The sequence below is a fragment of the Microcaecilia unicolor genome, chromosome 7, assembly GCF_901765095.1.
Source record: "Microcaecilia unicolor chromosome 7, aMicUni1.1, whole genome shotgun sequence".
Taxonomy (NCBI): Eukaryota; Metazoa; Chordata; class Amphibia; order Gymnophiona; family Siphonopidae; genus Microcaecilia; species Microcaecilia unicolor.
The window spans coordinates 258,814,608-258,833,629 of NC_044037.1; the positions used below are offsets into that span (position 1 = coordinate 258,814,608).

Consider the following 19,022-nt stretch of genomic DNA (forward strand, 5'->3'; position numbering starts at 1 on the left):
CCTCCTGCAAAGGTCTGTCTATGCCCCTGGTCAGCGGTGCTGAATATTCATATAAGGGTGAATTCTATATATGATGCCCAAAAGATCGGCATCGAGAAAAGGGCTATTCTATAAACCATGCTTAAAGTTAGGCACGGTTTCTAGAATAGCACTTACAAATAGAAATTGTGCCTAACTTTATGGGTGGTCATTTGCACCAACTGAAATGTGGTGCAAATCTTCATGCCTAAATTAGGTGCATATCCCTATTAATTTATAACTACCCATGTCAATTTTAGGAATGTTCCCAATCCGCCCATGACCTTCCCATTTCCGCTCCCCCTTTTTGAGCTTGTGCATAAAATTTAGATGTGGATCCCGCACCCAAATTTACGTGCGTATATTTTAACTAATCTAATTAGTGCCAATAATTGCTTCTTAAACCAATTATTGGTGCTAATTAGCTTGTTATTCAATTAAATTGTGTGTGCAAATTGGGCACAATTTTTAGCAACTTTTATAGAATTAGGACGATAGGAACTGGGCTATACGTATATATCCCCTATTCTTTAAAATTGGGCGCCCTACTTTATGCTTAGCATGCAGTGTTGAGTGCCCAATCTGTAGAATAAGATTAGTTACACAAGCAATTTAATTCAAAAATTGGCTATTAATTGGAATTAACAGTCAATTATTGACTTTATTGATGTTAATTGATATTAATTGGAACCAGTTGGCAGTTGCGCACACAACTGACCGTAGTCGCTATTCTAGAAGCAGAAATTTCTGTCATGCCCAACTTCTATGGAGCATGGACATGGGAGTGGCATGGGCAGGTCTGGGCATGCCTATGAGTTACACATGCATCTTGTAGAATATGGTTTAATTTACGGCTATCTTTTTGCTGGCCTAAAGCTATCTTGTTAGTGGGTGAATATTGCCAACTATCCATATAGTTGGGTGGCCACCTATGCTGTGTCCTTACTCTACCCCAGTACTATTGAAATATTACTGGGGGTGGTCTGTAAGAATTCCAGTAGCATCATCCATATGAGGATAATTGTATAAACAGCTGCTTAGATTTAGGCATCAAGGACACACATACATGCTGGTATTCAAGTCGTGTATGCACATATGTTGACAGATATGTACATAAATGGCCAGTTTCTGGCTATGCATTCTTCTGTAAGTACATGCCAATATTAGAGGCCAACCAAATTTTAGCTGTGGTTTCATCTTCGGTGCCAAAACTAGCCCAAAATCTGTACTCCGTCATGCTTCGTTTTCAGCTTAAACTCCCCACCCCGCAACCATTCTTTGCTGCCCTCCCCCTACCAATAGGCCAAAATCATCACAGCGCCCCCAGCCCAACCACCACAGAAAACCTGTCCCTCCGGGCCACCCACCAACTCTGCCCTGGTGGTCTAGTGGTATCTTTGGGGCACCAGTGATCCCAAGTCACTCCTGCCCCTGCCCGAAAATGGCTGCCACAACTTCCCACAACAGCCTTGTGAGACCTCTGTGGGAGGTCGTAGTAGCCATTTTGAGGTTACAACTGGCATGAGCAAGAACAACCCACACTCACCCCTGTCCATACCACTTCCAATCTCAAAATGGCTGCCACGACCTTGCCAGGGGAAGTTGAGGCAGCCATTTTTACTATGGAGCCAGCGGGGCGGGAATGACTTGGGATCGCTCCAGCTTCGAAGAGGCCTCTAGACCACCATGACCTTTTGAAGGTAGGCCCAGGGAGGGTCCATGGGTGGGCTTGCCCAAGGGGATGGGCTTTTGTTGGCCACAGTGGGGGGGGGGGGAGATAGAGTGGCAGTGGCAGGGTGGCAGTAGTGATAGGTGGGGTATGGCAATGGGTTTGGTTTTGGCTTTGGTTCTGGCCAAAACCAAGTGGTGAATTTTGGCTGCAGATTCGATTTCAGCCAAAACCGAAAGCTCTGATTTCATTCGTCCTCTAGCCAATATTCATGGTATGTACTTTGCAGGTGGATGTTCACATGAGCAGAATTTGAGCATTATTTAATCATTTACCTGCTCTTGGTGCCTAAATGCCAGTGCCCTTATTATAGAATTACCTCCGTATTGGCTGCCAGGCACAGAACAATTGTTTAACTGGGCACCCACATTTTCTCACCACATGCATGTGTAAATGAATAGAGTATGCTGCGGCAAAAGGGGACCTGCGCTGGCATCGGCGCATGTTTTTGATGTGTGCCAAGGCCCCCTTTTACCACAGCAGGTAAAAGATAGGACTTTCTTTTCTTCAGGAAATGGCCATGGGCCGTTTTGGGCAGCGCATGGTCAGTTTCATTAAAATGAGCGTGCATGGCGAAACACAGAAGAGCAGAGCAGGGAGGGACAAACATTTCAGCTGGCGGGGGATTGGTGACCCCTGCCAGCCAAGGTATGATGATGTGGTGGCGGCGTGGAGGCAGGCCAAAATGTCCCATCACACACACACTATGGGCTCTGCCCCCCCCCCCCCCCCCCCCCCTGTTGAGGCCTGGCTAGGCCACTGATCAGGAAGCAGCAGGTAAGAAATGCTGCTTGCCTCTTACCTTTGTTGACCAGAGGACAATGCACAGGTGGTGGGAAGGATAGATCTCTGCTAGCAAATGCTGGCTCTGCCATATCTTCTCATACACACACACACACACACACATAGAATCCCTATATAGAAAGAAGATGGAATCAAAGCAGAACTTAAATGAACTTCACACTTTAAACTGGGCTAAGAGGAGTGTAACCTGCATGGAGTGACAGGTACAACTTTGTCTGCCTTGTTGAGCAGACTGGATGGACCATAAAGGTCTTTATCTGCCTTCATTTGCTATGTTACACTATATTCTATGTTACACTATACGCATGCTTCTTTCTGACAGCATCTGATGTATCAGGCAGGGGCGTATCTGGGGTTCGGCGGTAGGGGGGGCCAGAGCCAAAGTGGGGGGGCACATTATAGCCCCCCCCTCCGCCATTGCCACCCCCCCCCCCGCCACCATTGTCACCCCCCCTGCCTCCGTCATCACCACCCCCCTACCACCGCCAACACCTACCTTTGCTGGCGGGGGACCCCAACCCCCGCTAGTCGAGGTCCGCTTCCTTTAAAAATATTCCTTGAGCTGAGGTCTTTTAAGTTGTTCGTCCTCGCTCCCACTCCTCCGTGCTGCTGTTCAAACTCTGCGGAATTCTGTTTCAGAATGTGTCTGACGTCGCAGCACGTTGTACATTGTCCTGCACGTACAACGTGCTGCGACGTCAGATAGACTCCGAAACTGGATTCCGCAGAGTTTGAACAGCAGCACGGAGGAGTGGGAGCGAGGACGAACAACTTAAAAGACCTCAGCTCAAGGAATATTTTTAGAGGAAGCAGACCTTGGCTGGTGGGGGTTGGATCCCCCGCCAGCAAAGGTAGGTGTTGGCGGCGGTAGGGGGGTCCAGGGTGAAATCTGCGGGGGCCCAGGCCCCCTGTGGCCCCACACAAATACGCCCCTGGTATCAGGGCAAACATGTGCCTTGGGAACCCTGAATTAGAACATCTGACAGGCCCTTCCTATATGTTTGACCTAGCTTACTTATGCCTGAAGGCTACCCAGAAGCCAGGAAAATATATGCAGATACATTTCTTATGCCCTCATGTGATCTGCCATCTCCCTTTTTCTCCCAGTTGATAGCTGTCTTACCATCTCTGATTAGCTAGCAAGAGGAAGAAGAGGAAGAGGAGGAATGCAGTAGTGGGCAGTGACCTTCTCTGTAATCCAAGGTCTGACTGATGATTTGAATGCTGCACTGTTCAAATTACAAGCTGGGTCTGATTGGTAGAGGAGGATGCAAGTGTGGGTGAAATGCACAGGAATCAGTTGGAGAAACATGTTTAAAAAATCAGGTGATATGAAGATGGAGATGAGCTGGAGGGTATAACAGTAGGGATTACTAGAGTGTGTATGTGGGAATGGGGTGTATCCGTATACTTGTGAAAGAGAAGGGTCAAGGAAGGGAAAGAGGACATTATTTATTTATTTATTTTATTGCATTTGTATCCCACATTTTCCCACCTCTTTGCAGGATCAATGTGGCTTACAATACATCATGATGTATTGTAAGCTACATCATGGGAAAGAGGACATAAGAGATTTTGAGAGGTAAATTAGAAAGATGGCAGGGATTTGAGGAGCAGCAGGATTAGAGCAAGGGGAGGAATACTTCCCTTCTAAACTGGATCCATGTTCCCAGATTCTCTGCCCCAGATCTCGGAAACTTCTTCCCTAACTCTTCCATATACTTAATTCTTCCAATCCTCCTCTCTTCTCCTTCTCCACCCCAGCCCTCAGTCCTCTATCTCCTCATGCTTGATTCCTACCCTCTGCTAATAGTTCAGAGCCCCTTCTCCTTTCCCTCACAATAAGATACAAGGAAGATTAGAAAATGACTTTATTTTTATAATGGGACAAAACATCAGTTAATATGCAGGGGAAAACTAATTTCCTCAAATGTGGGCCAGAATTTACCCTGTCACGGAATCTACTCCTGACTTGCTGCAGAAAAGTGAGGACTAGGATCTATATATATATATATATATATATATATATATATATATATATATATATACAATAATTTGACGAGTAAAAGCTAAGCAACAAAGCATGCAGGTCAAAAATTAAATTCTACAAATGTTCTTTAAACATTTCACATGGATTCCTGTCTTCAGCATACAGAGGAAACCAGTGAGTCTGGCTGGCTAGTTTATCCCATGACTATCCGCTCCATAGGTGGGAGATACGCAACAGCAGTAAATGTCTGAATCAGGCTTGAATGGTACATTTGTAATTCACCTCAGTTTTTTGTAGTTCAGTATGCTAATTATAGTGTGTACATTTCTAGTCACTTCTCATGTTTTATTATGCTGCATTAGCAGGTTTATGGCCTGGTAAATGTTTTATAGTTTGAATAGTGAAAATCAGGTGTGGTTTAACACTAGAGAATATAATCCCCCTTCGCACAATTGGAACATGAATAATACTGTCCCTCTATAACAGCTGTTCTAGTGTTCTAGTTTATAGTGCATCTGCCTCTTTGTAAACATATGTAAGCTTGTTTAATCTCTCTGATATTAATTACTGCAAACCTAGCCTAAAAAAATACTAATTTCTGTGATATCAAATGGAAATTCGTGTGATCATACAAATATGTACTCTCTTTGGATCAAGATAAAACAAACATAACAAAATTTAATAATTTACTGATCTACATTCATTATTGCTTTCTGCTGAAGGCTGTTTTAGCATAGATATAACATCAATAAAAAACTATTATTAATATTCCCTATTTCAAAATACAAAATTAAATATAAAAATATATCCTGAGGCTTTTAGTTGTAAGACTTATATTTAAATGGTTTGTATAATAATGTTTGGTTCGCAAACAGAAAATTCAATTAAAAAGACTCTACTATGGGGCAAAGACTTCGAAGGTTTTGTTTTGAGCAGGAGACAACTACATTTTCAGATTTTATGTTCATCTCTTTTAGAAATGAATTTAAGAATAATACTTTGCATTGTATAGCATCAGTGGAGAGAAAAACTAAAATATTTTTGCTTCAAAACAGTTGTTTCTTTGAAAGGAAGCAGAAGATATTTCACTGTCAAGGACTTAAATAAATATTAGATGTCAAATAATTTGTAAAGGATTGACTCCCAAGAGATTGTATAAGGTCTCTTAAGGGAAACAGGTTAAAATAAAGCCTCTGATTCCTTCGCAGGGAGAATTGCTTGATGGAACAACAGATTACATGTCAGGTCTAGACGATTTGACAGACTCTGATTCCTGTCTGTCCCGAAAGAAGATCAAGAAAACAGAAAGTGGCATGTATGCCTGTGACTTATGCGACAAGACATTCCAGAAAAGCAGTTCCCTTCTGCGACACAAATATGAACACACAGGTATGAATGGTATCGTATCATGTATCTTTTCATTTATCAAAGCACTTCATTTTCCCCCTGTGTAACAGGTTTATTGAAAGCACCTTGTGATGTGGCTTGCAGCCTAAACATTTAAATCCTACGAGATGACTAAAGGGAAATAGATTAGGGATACACACAAAGGGAAATTTCTAGACTGATCTGACTGGCTAACTAAGGGGCCCTTTGACCATGCTAAAAAGTGACCGGCGCTGTTGTTAGCACGTGGGGTTTCCGCACGCTACAGCCACTTTTAGCACGGCAGTAAAATGACCGTGTTTCCATATATTTCTCTAATGGCCACACACTAATTTCCCAATTAGTGCATGGTCATTACCACAGGAGCCCTTACTGACACCTATTTTGTTGGTGTTAAGGGCTCTCGCGCTAACCCCACGGTAATCGGGCAGCTTGCGGCAATATGCCTGCGCTACCCAGTTAGCACAGGGCACACCTACTCTCTGCCCATAGCCACGCCTTCTTTTCAGCACAGGATTAGCACGTGCTGATGGGCACACTACCGCAGGATGCCTCAGCGCCTTACACAGCAGTGCTTTTTGCCACATGGTAGGCACATCCTAGTGCCTACCGTGCCTTAGTAAAAGGGCTCTTAAGAAATTATCTGGCTAGCTTGAAAAGTTAGAAGTATTCAGTGCAAAGTGGTTGAATAAGGGTAAGTTTCGCTACGCTGCTAAGCACAAATTCTGTATTGGGAATTACACTTGTGATTACCATTATAGAAGACTAGAATAAGTCAGCAGTTATATGCAGGGGTACTTGGGGGTACTGAGTACCGGCACCTTTTCCATTGTCTGCTAAAATTGACCTATGGTCCCCAAGTTGTAATGAAAGAGCTCTGGCTCTACACACCAATTCTGCCTGGTCATTTTGTGACTGCTTTCAGGGAGCCTGGCTATTGTGGGGTGGGTTCCTCAGTGATCTCCCCACCCCTGAAGGGTGGCCAGGCATTTGAGTACCGGCACCTTTTTTGCTAGAAAAAATACACTGGTTATATGCGAATACTTAGATGCAGCCACTTACACCATGTCAATAGCTGGTATAAATGTCCATGATTATATGTAACAGTTGCGCTTGTAACTGACATGAATCTAGAGGCAGACAGTGCCATTTTTGAAAAGTCACGGATGCTGGCATATATACGCTTTAGGCAAAACATCTAGAGCCTATGATGTATTTTACAAATACAGGACTAAACTTAGAAGCCTAATGTAAAATTGACATATCTCCACCCTCTGACCAAGGCATCCTAAAGGCATTCAAAAATGTAGAGCACATCAACAGCGATGTCTCAAAATGTGGTAATATAAAATGTTCAAAAAACGTGTACCCAAGGGTGCCCGTGAAGCTGAAAGCAGCCCAACCGAGCTCACATCACACCATCATGCCCTGCCCTGCCCCTATAGGACACTTACATAGCCTCCATGAAGTCCCCACCATGTGCCTGGTGCTTGTTCAGTACCTGCAAGGTTAAACACCTAGTGCTGCCTACGGTGACAATACAAAGTAAGCTCCTTGGAGCAGGGACCGTCCTTCTTTGTTAAACTGTACAGCGCTGTGTAACCCTAGTAGCGCTCTAGAAATGTTTAAGTAGTAGTGGTAGTAGTAGCACTGCAAAATGTTTTACACTGTCCTGTGGTGAAAAATGTTTATATATTTGGATTTTGCTCACACCTTTTTCAGCAGCTGCTCAACATTACATTCAGGTATACTAGAAACCAGGTTTAGTGACATGTCCAAGATCACAAGAAGTAGCATTGGGATTTGAATCAGTCAGCCCCCCTGGGTATCAGGCCCAGTGCTCTAACCACTAAGCTACTTTTCCACTCCTTTGTGTATTGAAAAATGTTTAGCACAATTCTGGGGTGCAAAACATTTTGCCGTGCTCTGAGTGTATTTATGTATCTTGTTCCATTTCTATGCAGTGCTGATTAAATAAAGGTTAGGAAAAAAAAAGAAAATGAAAACAGACTGCTTAATATTTTCACCTCCATGAGGTAGATTTGAACCAGGCCCCCTTGGATATCTAGCCTAGTGCTTTAACCAATAAACTACTCCTTCACTTCAAAGTGAACTTCAAAACTTTTAACCCTGCTCTGAGGTGCAGTGCTTGCAATACAGCATGCATCAGCCCCTTACCTCCAACCTGACACCTCTTCTCATCCCCCCCTCAAATATATCCTTGATGTCTAGTGGCACCCACCCCAGCCCCACATACCCTATCCCTCCTTATCCCCAAATATTAAAAAAAAAATGCCCTGGTGGTTCAGTGGCCCCTCTGGCCCCCCTCCCTCCCCTGCCCAGGTGCAATAAAAAAAATGCAAACTCTTCTGGCCAATCATTTAAGCTTTCTTGACCATCATTATCTCTCTCCCTTCTAATGCAAGAATGTTATACTTGAATTGAGGTGATAAAATTTACATTCAGTTGACCCTTGTAGAACTCAATGTGTCTGCAAATCAAAAGCAATAATCTGAGAGCCATTGACAAATAAAATCCATATACTGGTATATAATCACTTCAGTAAACACTCAAAGATGATCTAGACCACTGTTTCCCCAAGTCCAGTCCTGAAGTACCCCTTGCCAGTCAGGTTTTCAGGATATCCACAATGAATAAGTATGAACTTGATTTGCATACATTGCCTCCATTATATGTAAATCTCTTCATGCATATTCATTGTAGATATCCTGAAAACCTGACTGGCAAGTGGTACTCCAGGACTGGACTTGGGGAAACACTGACCTAGACCAGAATATATAGGTCCTTGGTCTGAGCTACACAGTTGCTGTCCAATAGAGCACCCCGTTTTGGATCACCTTCATCAGGGACAGTCCTAAAATGTGATAACTACCAATCTGGCTGGCAAATATTCTTCTAGTGTCTCAATGTTCTTCAAGGGTCAATTGAATATAAATCTTACCACATTCTTCCGAAAGAAGACTAATAATGGACAAGAGAGCCTAAATGATTGGCCAGAAGGTTTGGTGTATTCATAAATTTTGGCTGTTTGAAACATGGAGGTGGTTGAATGTCTTCTACCTCCATCAGTACTTGTTGGTTGAGATCCTCAGTAGTTCTACTATTATACAGAGAATTACATTCTGCATGTGCGTGTAAAACCTTCTTAGGACAGCAAGATCCAGTTACAAAGCATTAATTTTACTTTTTGGGTCAATGTGTGTGTGTGTGTAAGCTAAATAAATGGGCATGTGTCTGGAGAAACTGAACAAAAGATATTCAGATCTGGCCCATCAAGATTTATCCCTGTACACATTTCTTTCACGCTTCAAACTTTCACAAAATAGAGTCCTACATCAAATTAAACTCTAATTTATCCAGTCTGTGCAGTAAGAACTGCAAAACCATCAAAATGTTTCAAATGGGAAAAAAAAGGAAACTTGCTGTGCTGTTATAAGGAATGAATTCTGAGTATTAGTGTACATTGTCCATTGTCCTCAACACTTCATTCTTTTTATCATTCGTTAGGTAGTTTCTTATACGGAACTATGCTATAAAAAAATTTTAAAAACAGCAAATTTGTTTCATTTTACTTATTAAAATGATCAATCTCCAACAGAAGCTATCGCTAAGGCTAATAGGGTAATTATGATCCTATGCTAAAGAATGTAATTATATCATGAGAGGTAGAACACTGCCGCACTCATGTAGGATTGACTAAAAGTCTGAATCTATTATGCAAAAATGGAGTTAGATATATAGACCCAGCGCAACGTTTTAATGCAATATATGTTTTCACAGGAATATGTAGAAAATCAACCCTCAATGCCCTTTCCTCTCAGCATGAAAAAAACTTGTTTTGAATAAAACATTGCTATAGTGCTTAAACACGTTTCTCTATCTAATATGTCCAGGAGCTCTACGTGGGAAATACACATGCATTTTCCAACATGAACAGCAGCATCATTCAACAGGCTCCATGTATAAGTGCCGCCAATTATACGAATACCCCCTAATTCTGTAAAAGTTGCCAAAAATTGCACAGGCAAACTTGGATGCATGCCCAATTTGTGCAAGGAATTTAATTTACTTGCAAGCTAATTAGCACCAATAATTGGCATTTTAATAAGCAATTGTTGGCACTAATTTTTGCACAAAAATTTAGGTGCGGGGTCCATGCCTAAACTTTACATGCGATCTGAAAGAGAGGGTACGGAAATGGGAGGGTCATGGGCAGAACAGGGTATTCCTAAAATTAACACATTGTTATAGAATAATATGGAAGGTGCATATACGTATTTGTAGCACATTTCAATTGGTGCAAATGGCCACGCCCAAAATTAGGCATGATTCCCGATTATAAGTGTTATTCTATAAACTATGCCTAACTTTAAGCATGGCTTATAGAATAGCGCTTTTTTGGCACTGATGGTTTTGGCACCATATATAGATTCAAGCTCATAGGGGGCAATTCAATAATATAGATACTAACATTAACACACCCCGATACACATAAATATTGAGAAGAATGACATTTACATGCGTATGTGTGTACATACTCGTGAAAATGACATAATTCTACGTAAGCACCATTCTGCAAATACCCAAATAACTTATGTAGCTCATGTGAAGAACACATGGGTGGGTTTCCTGCTTGTGCACATTACTCACAGAATACTATACGTTATGCACACTTCTACAACACTAATGTGCTAACATTTACACCATCTCTATGGCTGACATAAATGCTCGTACCTAACTGTTAAGCACATATGTACCCAGTTAAGGTAGTATTCTATAAAGGGAGGTAGACAGCTGTGTTCCTTTATAGAGTAGGCTTCTACCCAAGTGTCTTCTGAGCACCTACTTGTCAGCAGCCTATTATAGATGTGCCCTTTTTGTGGTTCCATTTTAGAGCAATCAGAGATTTAATTTTATAACAGGTCACCTTGGTTTGGAGGTCTAATTGGCACCTATGTTTAGCATATTTTATGAAGATACACAGGGGTCTATGGATCTTATTTTTGAAAGAGAAAAACATCCAAAAAGTGTCATAAAGCACCATTTGGATGAATTTCTTCTCAAAACTTCCAAATCTGTATTTTTAAACCCTGTTTTGCAAATGGCTATTTATGCAATTCATCTGCAGTGCGTCCAAATCACAAGGGGGTGTGTTGGGGCATTTTGAATGTGGGATTAGGGCAGGCTTAGGGCATGCCTAACACGTGGACTTTTTACAGCCATAATGAAACAAAACAAAAACTTCCAGGCTGAAAATTTAAATGTTTTGGTACTGAACACAAAAGCTACCATTACCTTCTCCTCTCCAAAAACTCTGAATAACCACATGAACTATAGATGCCCTCTCCACATTGCAGAGCACTATTGTAACTCCACCAAAATGTAAATTGTAAGCCACTTTGAACCAAAATTTGTTTTTGGAAAATGGTAGGATACAAGAACGCATAAATAAATTAATAATAAAAATAGACCTGTTTTTATGACAAATAAGACACAAAAAGGTGCCCTAAATGACCACTGGAGGGAATCAGGGATGAACCTCCTTACTCCCCCAGTAGTCACTGACCCCCCTCCCATCCCCCCCAAAATGTGAATAAAAATAGTAGTTACAAGCCTTTATAACAGCCTCAGATGTTATAACCAAGTCCATTAGAGCAGCATGCAGGTCCCCGGAGTAGTGAAGTGGTGGGTGCAGTGCACTGTAGACAGGTGAACCCAGGCCTATAACTCCCCCCCTACCTGTTACACTTGTGGTGGAAACTGTGAGCCCTCAAAAATCTCACCAGAAACCTACTGTACCCACATATAGGTGCCCCCATGCCTAAGGACTATTGTAGTGGTGTATAGTTGGGGATAGTGGGTTCTGGAGAGCTCAGCAGGCAAGATAAGAGAGCAACAGTGAGATGTGTACCTGGGAGCATTTATATGAAGTCCACAGCAGTGCCCCCTAGAGTGTCCCATTGTTCTCCTGGGATGTCTAAGGGACCAGTCTGCTAAAAATGCTGCCCCCACCACACACACACACATCCCAATGGCTTGATTTTCTATGTTTTTCACTTGTACTTTTTTTTTTTGGGGGGGGGGGGAATGGCCTGCAAGATAAACGCACAGAACACAAAACTTAGTTACAAATGGTTTGGTTGTTTGTTAAAGAAATTTTGCAGTTTTGAAAATGGCCGTATTTCCTATTCGGATTTTAGACATTTACCCCTGGACTCTATACAGAACGTCTAGCATTCTGTGCCAAAATCCAAGTGTATTCTGTAACAACGCACATAAATTAATTGACTTAACAAGCCAATCAGTATTGTTAACAGCACTTAACAAGTAATAATGAGCACTAATTGGCAATAATTAGAATTCACATGCATAACTTGCTATGCGTATTCTGTAAGGCATGGCACTTAAATTCTAATGCACGCAGGCAAAAAAGGGGCATGATTATGGTTGGGGAAATGGGTGTTTCTTGGGCATTCCAAAATTTATTCACCTTGTAGAATATGGTCTAATGCGCCTAAATCTATGCACTGAGATTTATGTCACATTTTCATTGGTGTGAAAAGAGACATGTAGTTTTAGGCACTAGGATATCAATTAAGCATATTCTATATACTGTGCCGAAATATAGGTGCCCTTATAGAATATGTGGATTTTCTAGGCACCATATATAGAATTTATCCCCTTAGAAAATCCCATATTATACATAGATTATCAGTCAGATTTATGGCTTGATGCTATCCTAATAAGTTCTTAAGATACTTGCGCCTATGTTTACTAAGGTATGCTATGGGCATAAATGGTTTATGAGCATTAAATGCTAATGCACCCATAGAAATGTATAGGCACATTAGCGTTTAATGTGCCTTAAATTTATTTTTTTCCCTTATTAATCATTTAATAATTCACAACACAATGTGATTATGCAATTCAGAATCAAATAACAAAAAAGTCACTTTACATGAAAATATGAGGAAACGATAAAGACTATTTTCCATCCACTATAAATAATGTGCCTGTAAGGTACACCAGGAAGGGATGGGGTTTAGCGACAGGTGAGCAGATGCCGGGATGCCACGGAGAAGGAGAGTTATTGATGTGGGGTGCTACCGCTGGGTGGGCCTAAGCCAAGAATGGGTGGGCCTGTGCCCACCCAGGTCCACCCGTATCTACGCCACTGAGTCGTTGGCTTTATAAAGCTAACATCCATTCTAATGCCTAGGTGTAAACTGTCACCAAGGATATATTTTCCAGAAAAGGTTATTCTGACAATGTGTGAATGGATTAAACACAATGCTATTGATAAAGCTAAAAGAATTTTCTTCACCACTTATTCATGATCTTCTAAGTCTTACCACCCACTGGATCCACAGTTTTGCTGTTTTACATTCTGTGTATTTTCACGGAAAAGAAACGGAAGTTTGCCTAACTGAAGGTCTGTCAGAAATACTGGCAAATTGGAATATTAAGAAAAGTTGAGTTCATGTTGCCTTAAGAGATAACAGGGCCAACATTAGAAAAGCCCTGAGAGCTGCAGAAGTATGTGACATGAATTACATTGCTCATACACTCCAATTATACATTCACAACTCTATTCTCCCAAACTTCCATAACAACATTAACATATCAAGAAAATAATTTGGACATTTTGAACATGCATCGAAAGGCACATCTTGTCTACATACTGCTTAATGTGTACTGGGTCTGCCTCAGCATCAATTTCTGACCAATGTTGTTATTTGATGGAACTCAACATATTACATGTTGGAATGTTTATTAGAGGAAAAGAGGGCTATACTTCTTAACAATTTCTGAAGTGGATGATGTTAAGGAACTGAACATTCCGCAGTGATCCTTGTTAAAGCCTTTCCAACAGTTAATCCATTAAATAAGTAATTCCTTGTCAACTCTTGCCATTGTTTTGTCTGCAATGAAGTCTTTTCTACCTCAACAATATGTCTGATGATGGAATAAAGAAAGAACTCTCAGAGACAATAAAATCTGTTACAGTGTTCTCACATCTGTATGGAGATGCATTTTTGCAGTTGCTACAGGCTTCAGCCCAAGGTTTAAATTACAAATGATAGCAAATGAATTAAAATGGACTGAAGCAAAAATGAAATTTGTCTTAAATGTCCGTGAACTTGTTGAATGTTCGCATAATTCATCCCAGCCTTTAGATAATCTAGAAATAACTGAATCCGAACCTCCCAAAAATAAAACATATCAGGGACGTTCTTCAGATGCATTTGATTTTTGGTCTTTGTGAGAATTTTCTCTTCCTCAAGTATGCTGTAAATGAAAATGTTCAACAATCTCAGACCTGGAAATTGAATTCCACCAAGACCTTAATACCCATCAGTTCTGTGGTGGAAACTGACTGAACAGACACCCAAACCTAAGTATATGTGCTAAAGCCTTTCTGGCCATTCCTTCCACAAGTGTGACAAATGAAAGGCTATTCAATACAGATGGGGCCACTTTTTCTGGAAGGAGAACTTACCTTTCCCATGAACACATAGAATGTTTGGTAGTTTTGAAATCAAAATTAGCAAACTTTCAGTAGGTAGAAGTAAAGAATGATAGTGAATTTTTAAAGAGCATGATACAAGAACGACAATAATGACCATTTCTAATATTATTTTAAATATTATAAATTATATGGTTTCATGTTAACATGCTATTGCCAATTATTTGTATTTGGTATTTGAATTTGGCCAAATAGTGTTTTCAATTATTCATATCTGGCCAAATACCAAAAATGCTATTCGGTATAGCTCTAATCCATATACAGTATAGCTTCACAAACTGATGCAAAGCCCTATTTAGAAAGCTCTCATTATTTATTTATTTGTTTGTTACATTTGTACCCCACATTTTCCCACCTATTTGCAGGCTCAATGTGGCTCACATAGTACTATCTCATCATATGTTTCATACATTGCATTCTTTCATGAAATGTTTCCTGTGATGTGTAGGCTATTTGAGTATATTTCAGGTCGCAACTGCCCATTTTAGAGGCAGGTTTTACCCATATTGGACTAGACTGTAAGGGTTCTGTTTGCAAAGGTGCGCTAGCGTTTTTAGCGCATGCTAAAAATTAGTGCACGCTAACCATGCAGATGCCCATAATATCGCCATGGGCATCTACAAGGTTAGCACATGCTAATTTTCAGCACACACTAAAAAAGCTAGTGCGCCTTTTTAAACAGGGACTTATGTATGGTGCATACTTAAAGTTAGGCGTGGTTTATAGAATAGTACTTATGCCCGGTAATCGTGCCCAACTTTAGGCATAGTCATTTGCACCACATGAAACGTGGTGCAAATGTGTGTGCCTAAATTAGGCATGTATCCCTGTTATTCTATAACAAAGAGTGTTAATTTTAGGAATGCCTCCGTTCTGCCCATAGCCCTCCTATTTCAGTGCCCTCTTTTTTCAGATTACATATAAATTTTAGGCACAGATTTCATGCCTAAATGTATGCACACAGATGTCAATTAAATCTAATTAGTGCCATTAGTTGCTTGTTAAAAACCCAATTATTAGCACTGGATTTGGACATTTCAAGCACATGGATGTTCATTTGTGCATTTTGAGTCATTCATGTGCTTCAACAATAAGTTCCCTAGATAATAATAACCTGGGTTAACAGTAAAATAACATTGATAACTCCCCCTATTGGGGACCCTTTCACTTAGCTGTAGTAGGCTCTAAAATGAGCCCAACATAGCAAATAATGGCTTTTGTTTTTGCATGTGTATGCAGTAACCATGTGGTAAAAATTTGGACAGGGGAGTGGGCGTTGCTGTGCTTACCAGTTAGTGCATCTGTTTTACTGTGCACTGCTGGTAGGCACATGGATAACACAGGAGCCCTTACTTTCTACAAAATAGGCAGCAGTAAGGGCTGCCGTGGTAATTTTAAAAAATGGTTGTGTGCTAATGTCAAAAATAGCACACAACCATTAGTGAAAAAATTGAAAATCAGGATTTTTATGGCTGTGTGCCTTAGAGCATGGAAATACCTGCAAAAGGGTGTACTAAGGCCATTTCTTACTACACCTTAGTGAAAGGACCCCTTAGTTACTAATAACCCAGTTTAACTGTAGTCCATATTGATAACCCCCCCCCCCCCCCTTCAGAGTCTACACAGTTTACAATAAATACCATGAACATTCTCAGGACTTCAGGTTTAATATTCAGAAAACTTGTCTAGTCAATTCTGAGCTCAGCACCATTGAATGAAGTCATCCTCTGTCATGTCTGATTTATTCTGCTGTCTATGGAGAAGCCACATTACAGATGAATAATTTCACTTTACCTATGAATACCACGAAACATAGGGGCCCTTTTACAACGCTGTGGAAAGCACTAATATGTACTCACCATAGCAAACAAAAAGGTATATCGTGACAATTTCAGGGTGTGTATGCGCTTCCCATGCACTAAAAAATAAAATTCATTTTTTTATGCAGGTGGCATGTCTGGGGGTGGAGAGTGAGCTTCTTCTGTGTTAATCGGTTTAGAGGAGCTACATTGCCACACGCTAACCGATTAGTCTGTGCTTAGTGTGTGAGTCCTTACCATCTACATAATGGGTGGCGATAAGGGCTTGCATGCTAATCTGTTTTAATGGCCATGCACTAATGGCAAAATCAGTGTATGGTCATTAATACAAAAAAATAGGAAATTCAGCCATTTTACTCCAGCAGTAAATTGGCCGTAGCATATGGGAAAGACTCTCATAAGGGAACGCCAAGGCCACATTTTACTGCTGTTTGGTAAAAGGGCCCCATACTATAGATTAAATGGCATAGCATAATAAGTGACAGCAGATAAAGACCTGACTGGTCCATCCAGTCTGCCCAACAGTCACATTCATTATCAATTCAAGATTTAAATTAACAATGAACGTGATATTATTTACTTGAACATGGTCTTTCTTTGGTGTTTCTAGGACATAGACCATAGAAGTTTGCCCAGCTCTGTACTTACGTTCCAACTGTTGGAGTTGCTGTCAAAGCCCACTCCAGCCTACCTAAATTTGTCTTGTCATTTGAGGGACAAAGACCGTAAAACTCTGCCTTAACTGTCCTCATGTTCCAAACCACTGAAGTTTCCATCGAAGCTCTCCCTAGCCCATCCTAAACCAGATCGCCATATGCAGGACAGACTGTACAAGCCAGCCCAGCACCAGCCTTAGTTGATGTAGCTAGAGTTGCCATCCAAGCACCACTTGATATGCAAACACATATGCAACTCTTTAAGTTTTGTTTTTATATCACTCATTTTCTAATCAGAGATCCTCTGTGTTCATCCCACACCTTTTTGAATTCTACCACAGTTTTGTTTTCTGTCAACTCCCTTGGCATGTTGCTCAAAGGAGCTTGTGTTTTTATTCAAATAATTCTAGAACATTCCCAATGTTCAAAATGAAAGCTAAAATTTAGTAAATTAATACTGTAATCTTTATTTCCACTCTCTTAAATTCAAAAAAATATGGTTTATCCTCTGTTTTAATCTTCTCCATATTATACATGTTTTGTCTGGATGTCTTCCTATTGCATCATGCCTTTCCTCACTTTATCCTGTGGCATCATGCTGACAAGTGTTTAGTGCTGGCTCTATTTTTGAAAGGAAAAAAAAACTTTCAAGTATGGCTGCTATGGAAGGTTTCGAAGACATTCCAGTGCTATTTGTGGCCTGGAATCAACCAGATGTGTTTAGGCTTGGCAGTGGTTTCAAGTTCCAAAGACTGGTTAAAAATTGTTAAAATGCCAAAGGAAATATTGTACTATATGCTACACTTGAATGCTCTTGTATTTATGGTTGACAGCTTTTCAGCAGTGTTGTAATTGTAACTATCTTTAAATTGTCTAGTTCTTGGGTATGGAGATGGGTTAGCATTATACTTTCTTCCTGCTTCTTTGAGCATGCAGCTAAATCACACTAGCCTTTATTGACAAATATCTGGTGATTTCCCCAATAAAACACAACCTATGATCTAGCCTAGTTATTGGAGTGGCAGTCATTGACTTGGCCACATAGATCATGGCCCTTTTTGGAATGGGTTATGTAAGAACCCAGAGTCTTGCCTCTAGTATCACTGGTGTTTGATGACTGCAATGTCTCTCTGAGGGTGGTTAGTGTATCTGGGTAGTCGGCTATTGAGACAGCCATGGGGAAGCCACTGCTTGCCCTGGGATTGGTAGCATGGAATGTTGCTACTATTTGGGTTTCTATATCCAAGACAAAAAAAGGGGTAAAACCTCTCCACAGTAAATATAGGAGTCACTGTATTAGCATTTTTGATTGTTTTGGCTACTGCTTTGTAAATCACCCTGGAAGCGGGTCACATTGACCAAAATGTCTCTGGATTGTTTGTGGGCGTTGGGTCAGTGCTGTGGACTGTGTGTCCTTTTCAAGCTAAATAGTCGCTTTTTTCATCCATTATTTCAACAGTTATGGAAGTTGATTTTTGGTATATTTCTCCCATTGTTTTTATATTTTTGGCTGTTTAAGGCAAACGATTGATGGTTGTTTGAAACTCTGGATCTGGAATAGCTGTGTGCTATAGGAGATCCTATAGCTTGCTGTGGATTTGTCTGATGCCTCCTAGCCTCTTTTGGGAGTTTAACAATGACAAACATAATTTTACTATATAACGATGTATATTAAACATTTATGTGTTGTTTATATTAATCTGGTCGCCAAGTTCTTATGATTACTACTCCTATTTTCATTGTTTTATACTATTTGGGTTTCTGCCAAGTACTTGTGACCTGGATTGGCCACTGTTGGAAACAAGATACTGGGCTATATGGGCCATTGATCAGTGTGGCTATTCTTATGTTTTTGTGTTCTTATATTCTTAATTCTGGCGTGTCTCTCGGTGCAGAATCAAGCCCAGGTTTGGTGCATAGCAGCACATATCACCGCAGTGATGCCAATTCACTAGGCTGTTTCACTCTCACTCTCACTGAGCCTTTCTCTCTTTCATTAGAGCCTCCAGAGCTAGTGCACCAGTCCTGACTACTGTTTTATTTAGAGGCAAGCCTGAGAGAAAATAAGTTG

General features: G+C 40.7%; 1 protein-coding gene across 2 annotated transcripts in view; it reads left to right on the forward strand.

Moving 5' to 3' along the window:
• Positions 1-19,022, forward strand: part of ZEB2 (zinc finger E-box binding homeobox 2) — a 277,673-nt gene that overhangs the window by 255,932 nt on the left and 2,719 nt on the right. For both annotated transcript variants that reach the window (XM_030208898.1, XM_030208899.1), the window contains one exon: positions 5,750-5,930. In XM_030208898.1, the coding sequence (XP_030064758.1) occupies positions 5,750-5,930 (181 nt within the window). The remainder of the gene's footprint in view (positions 1-5,749; positions 5,931-19,022) is intronic.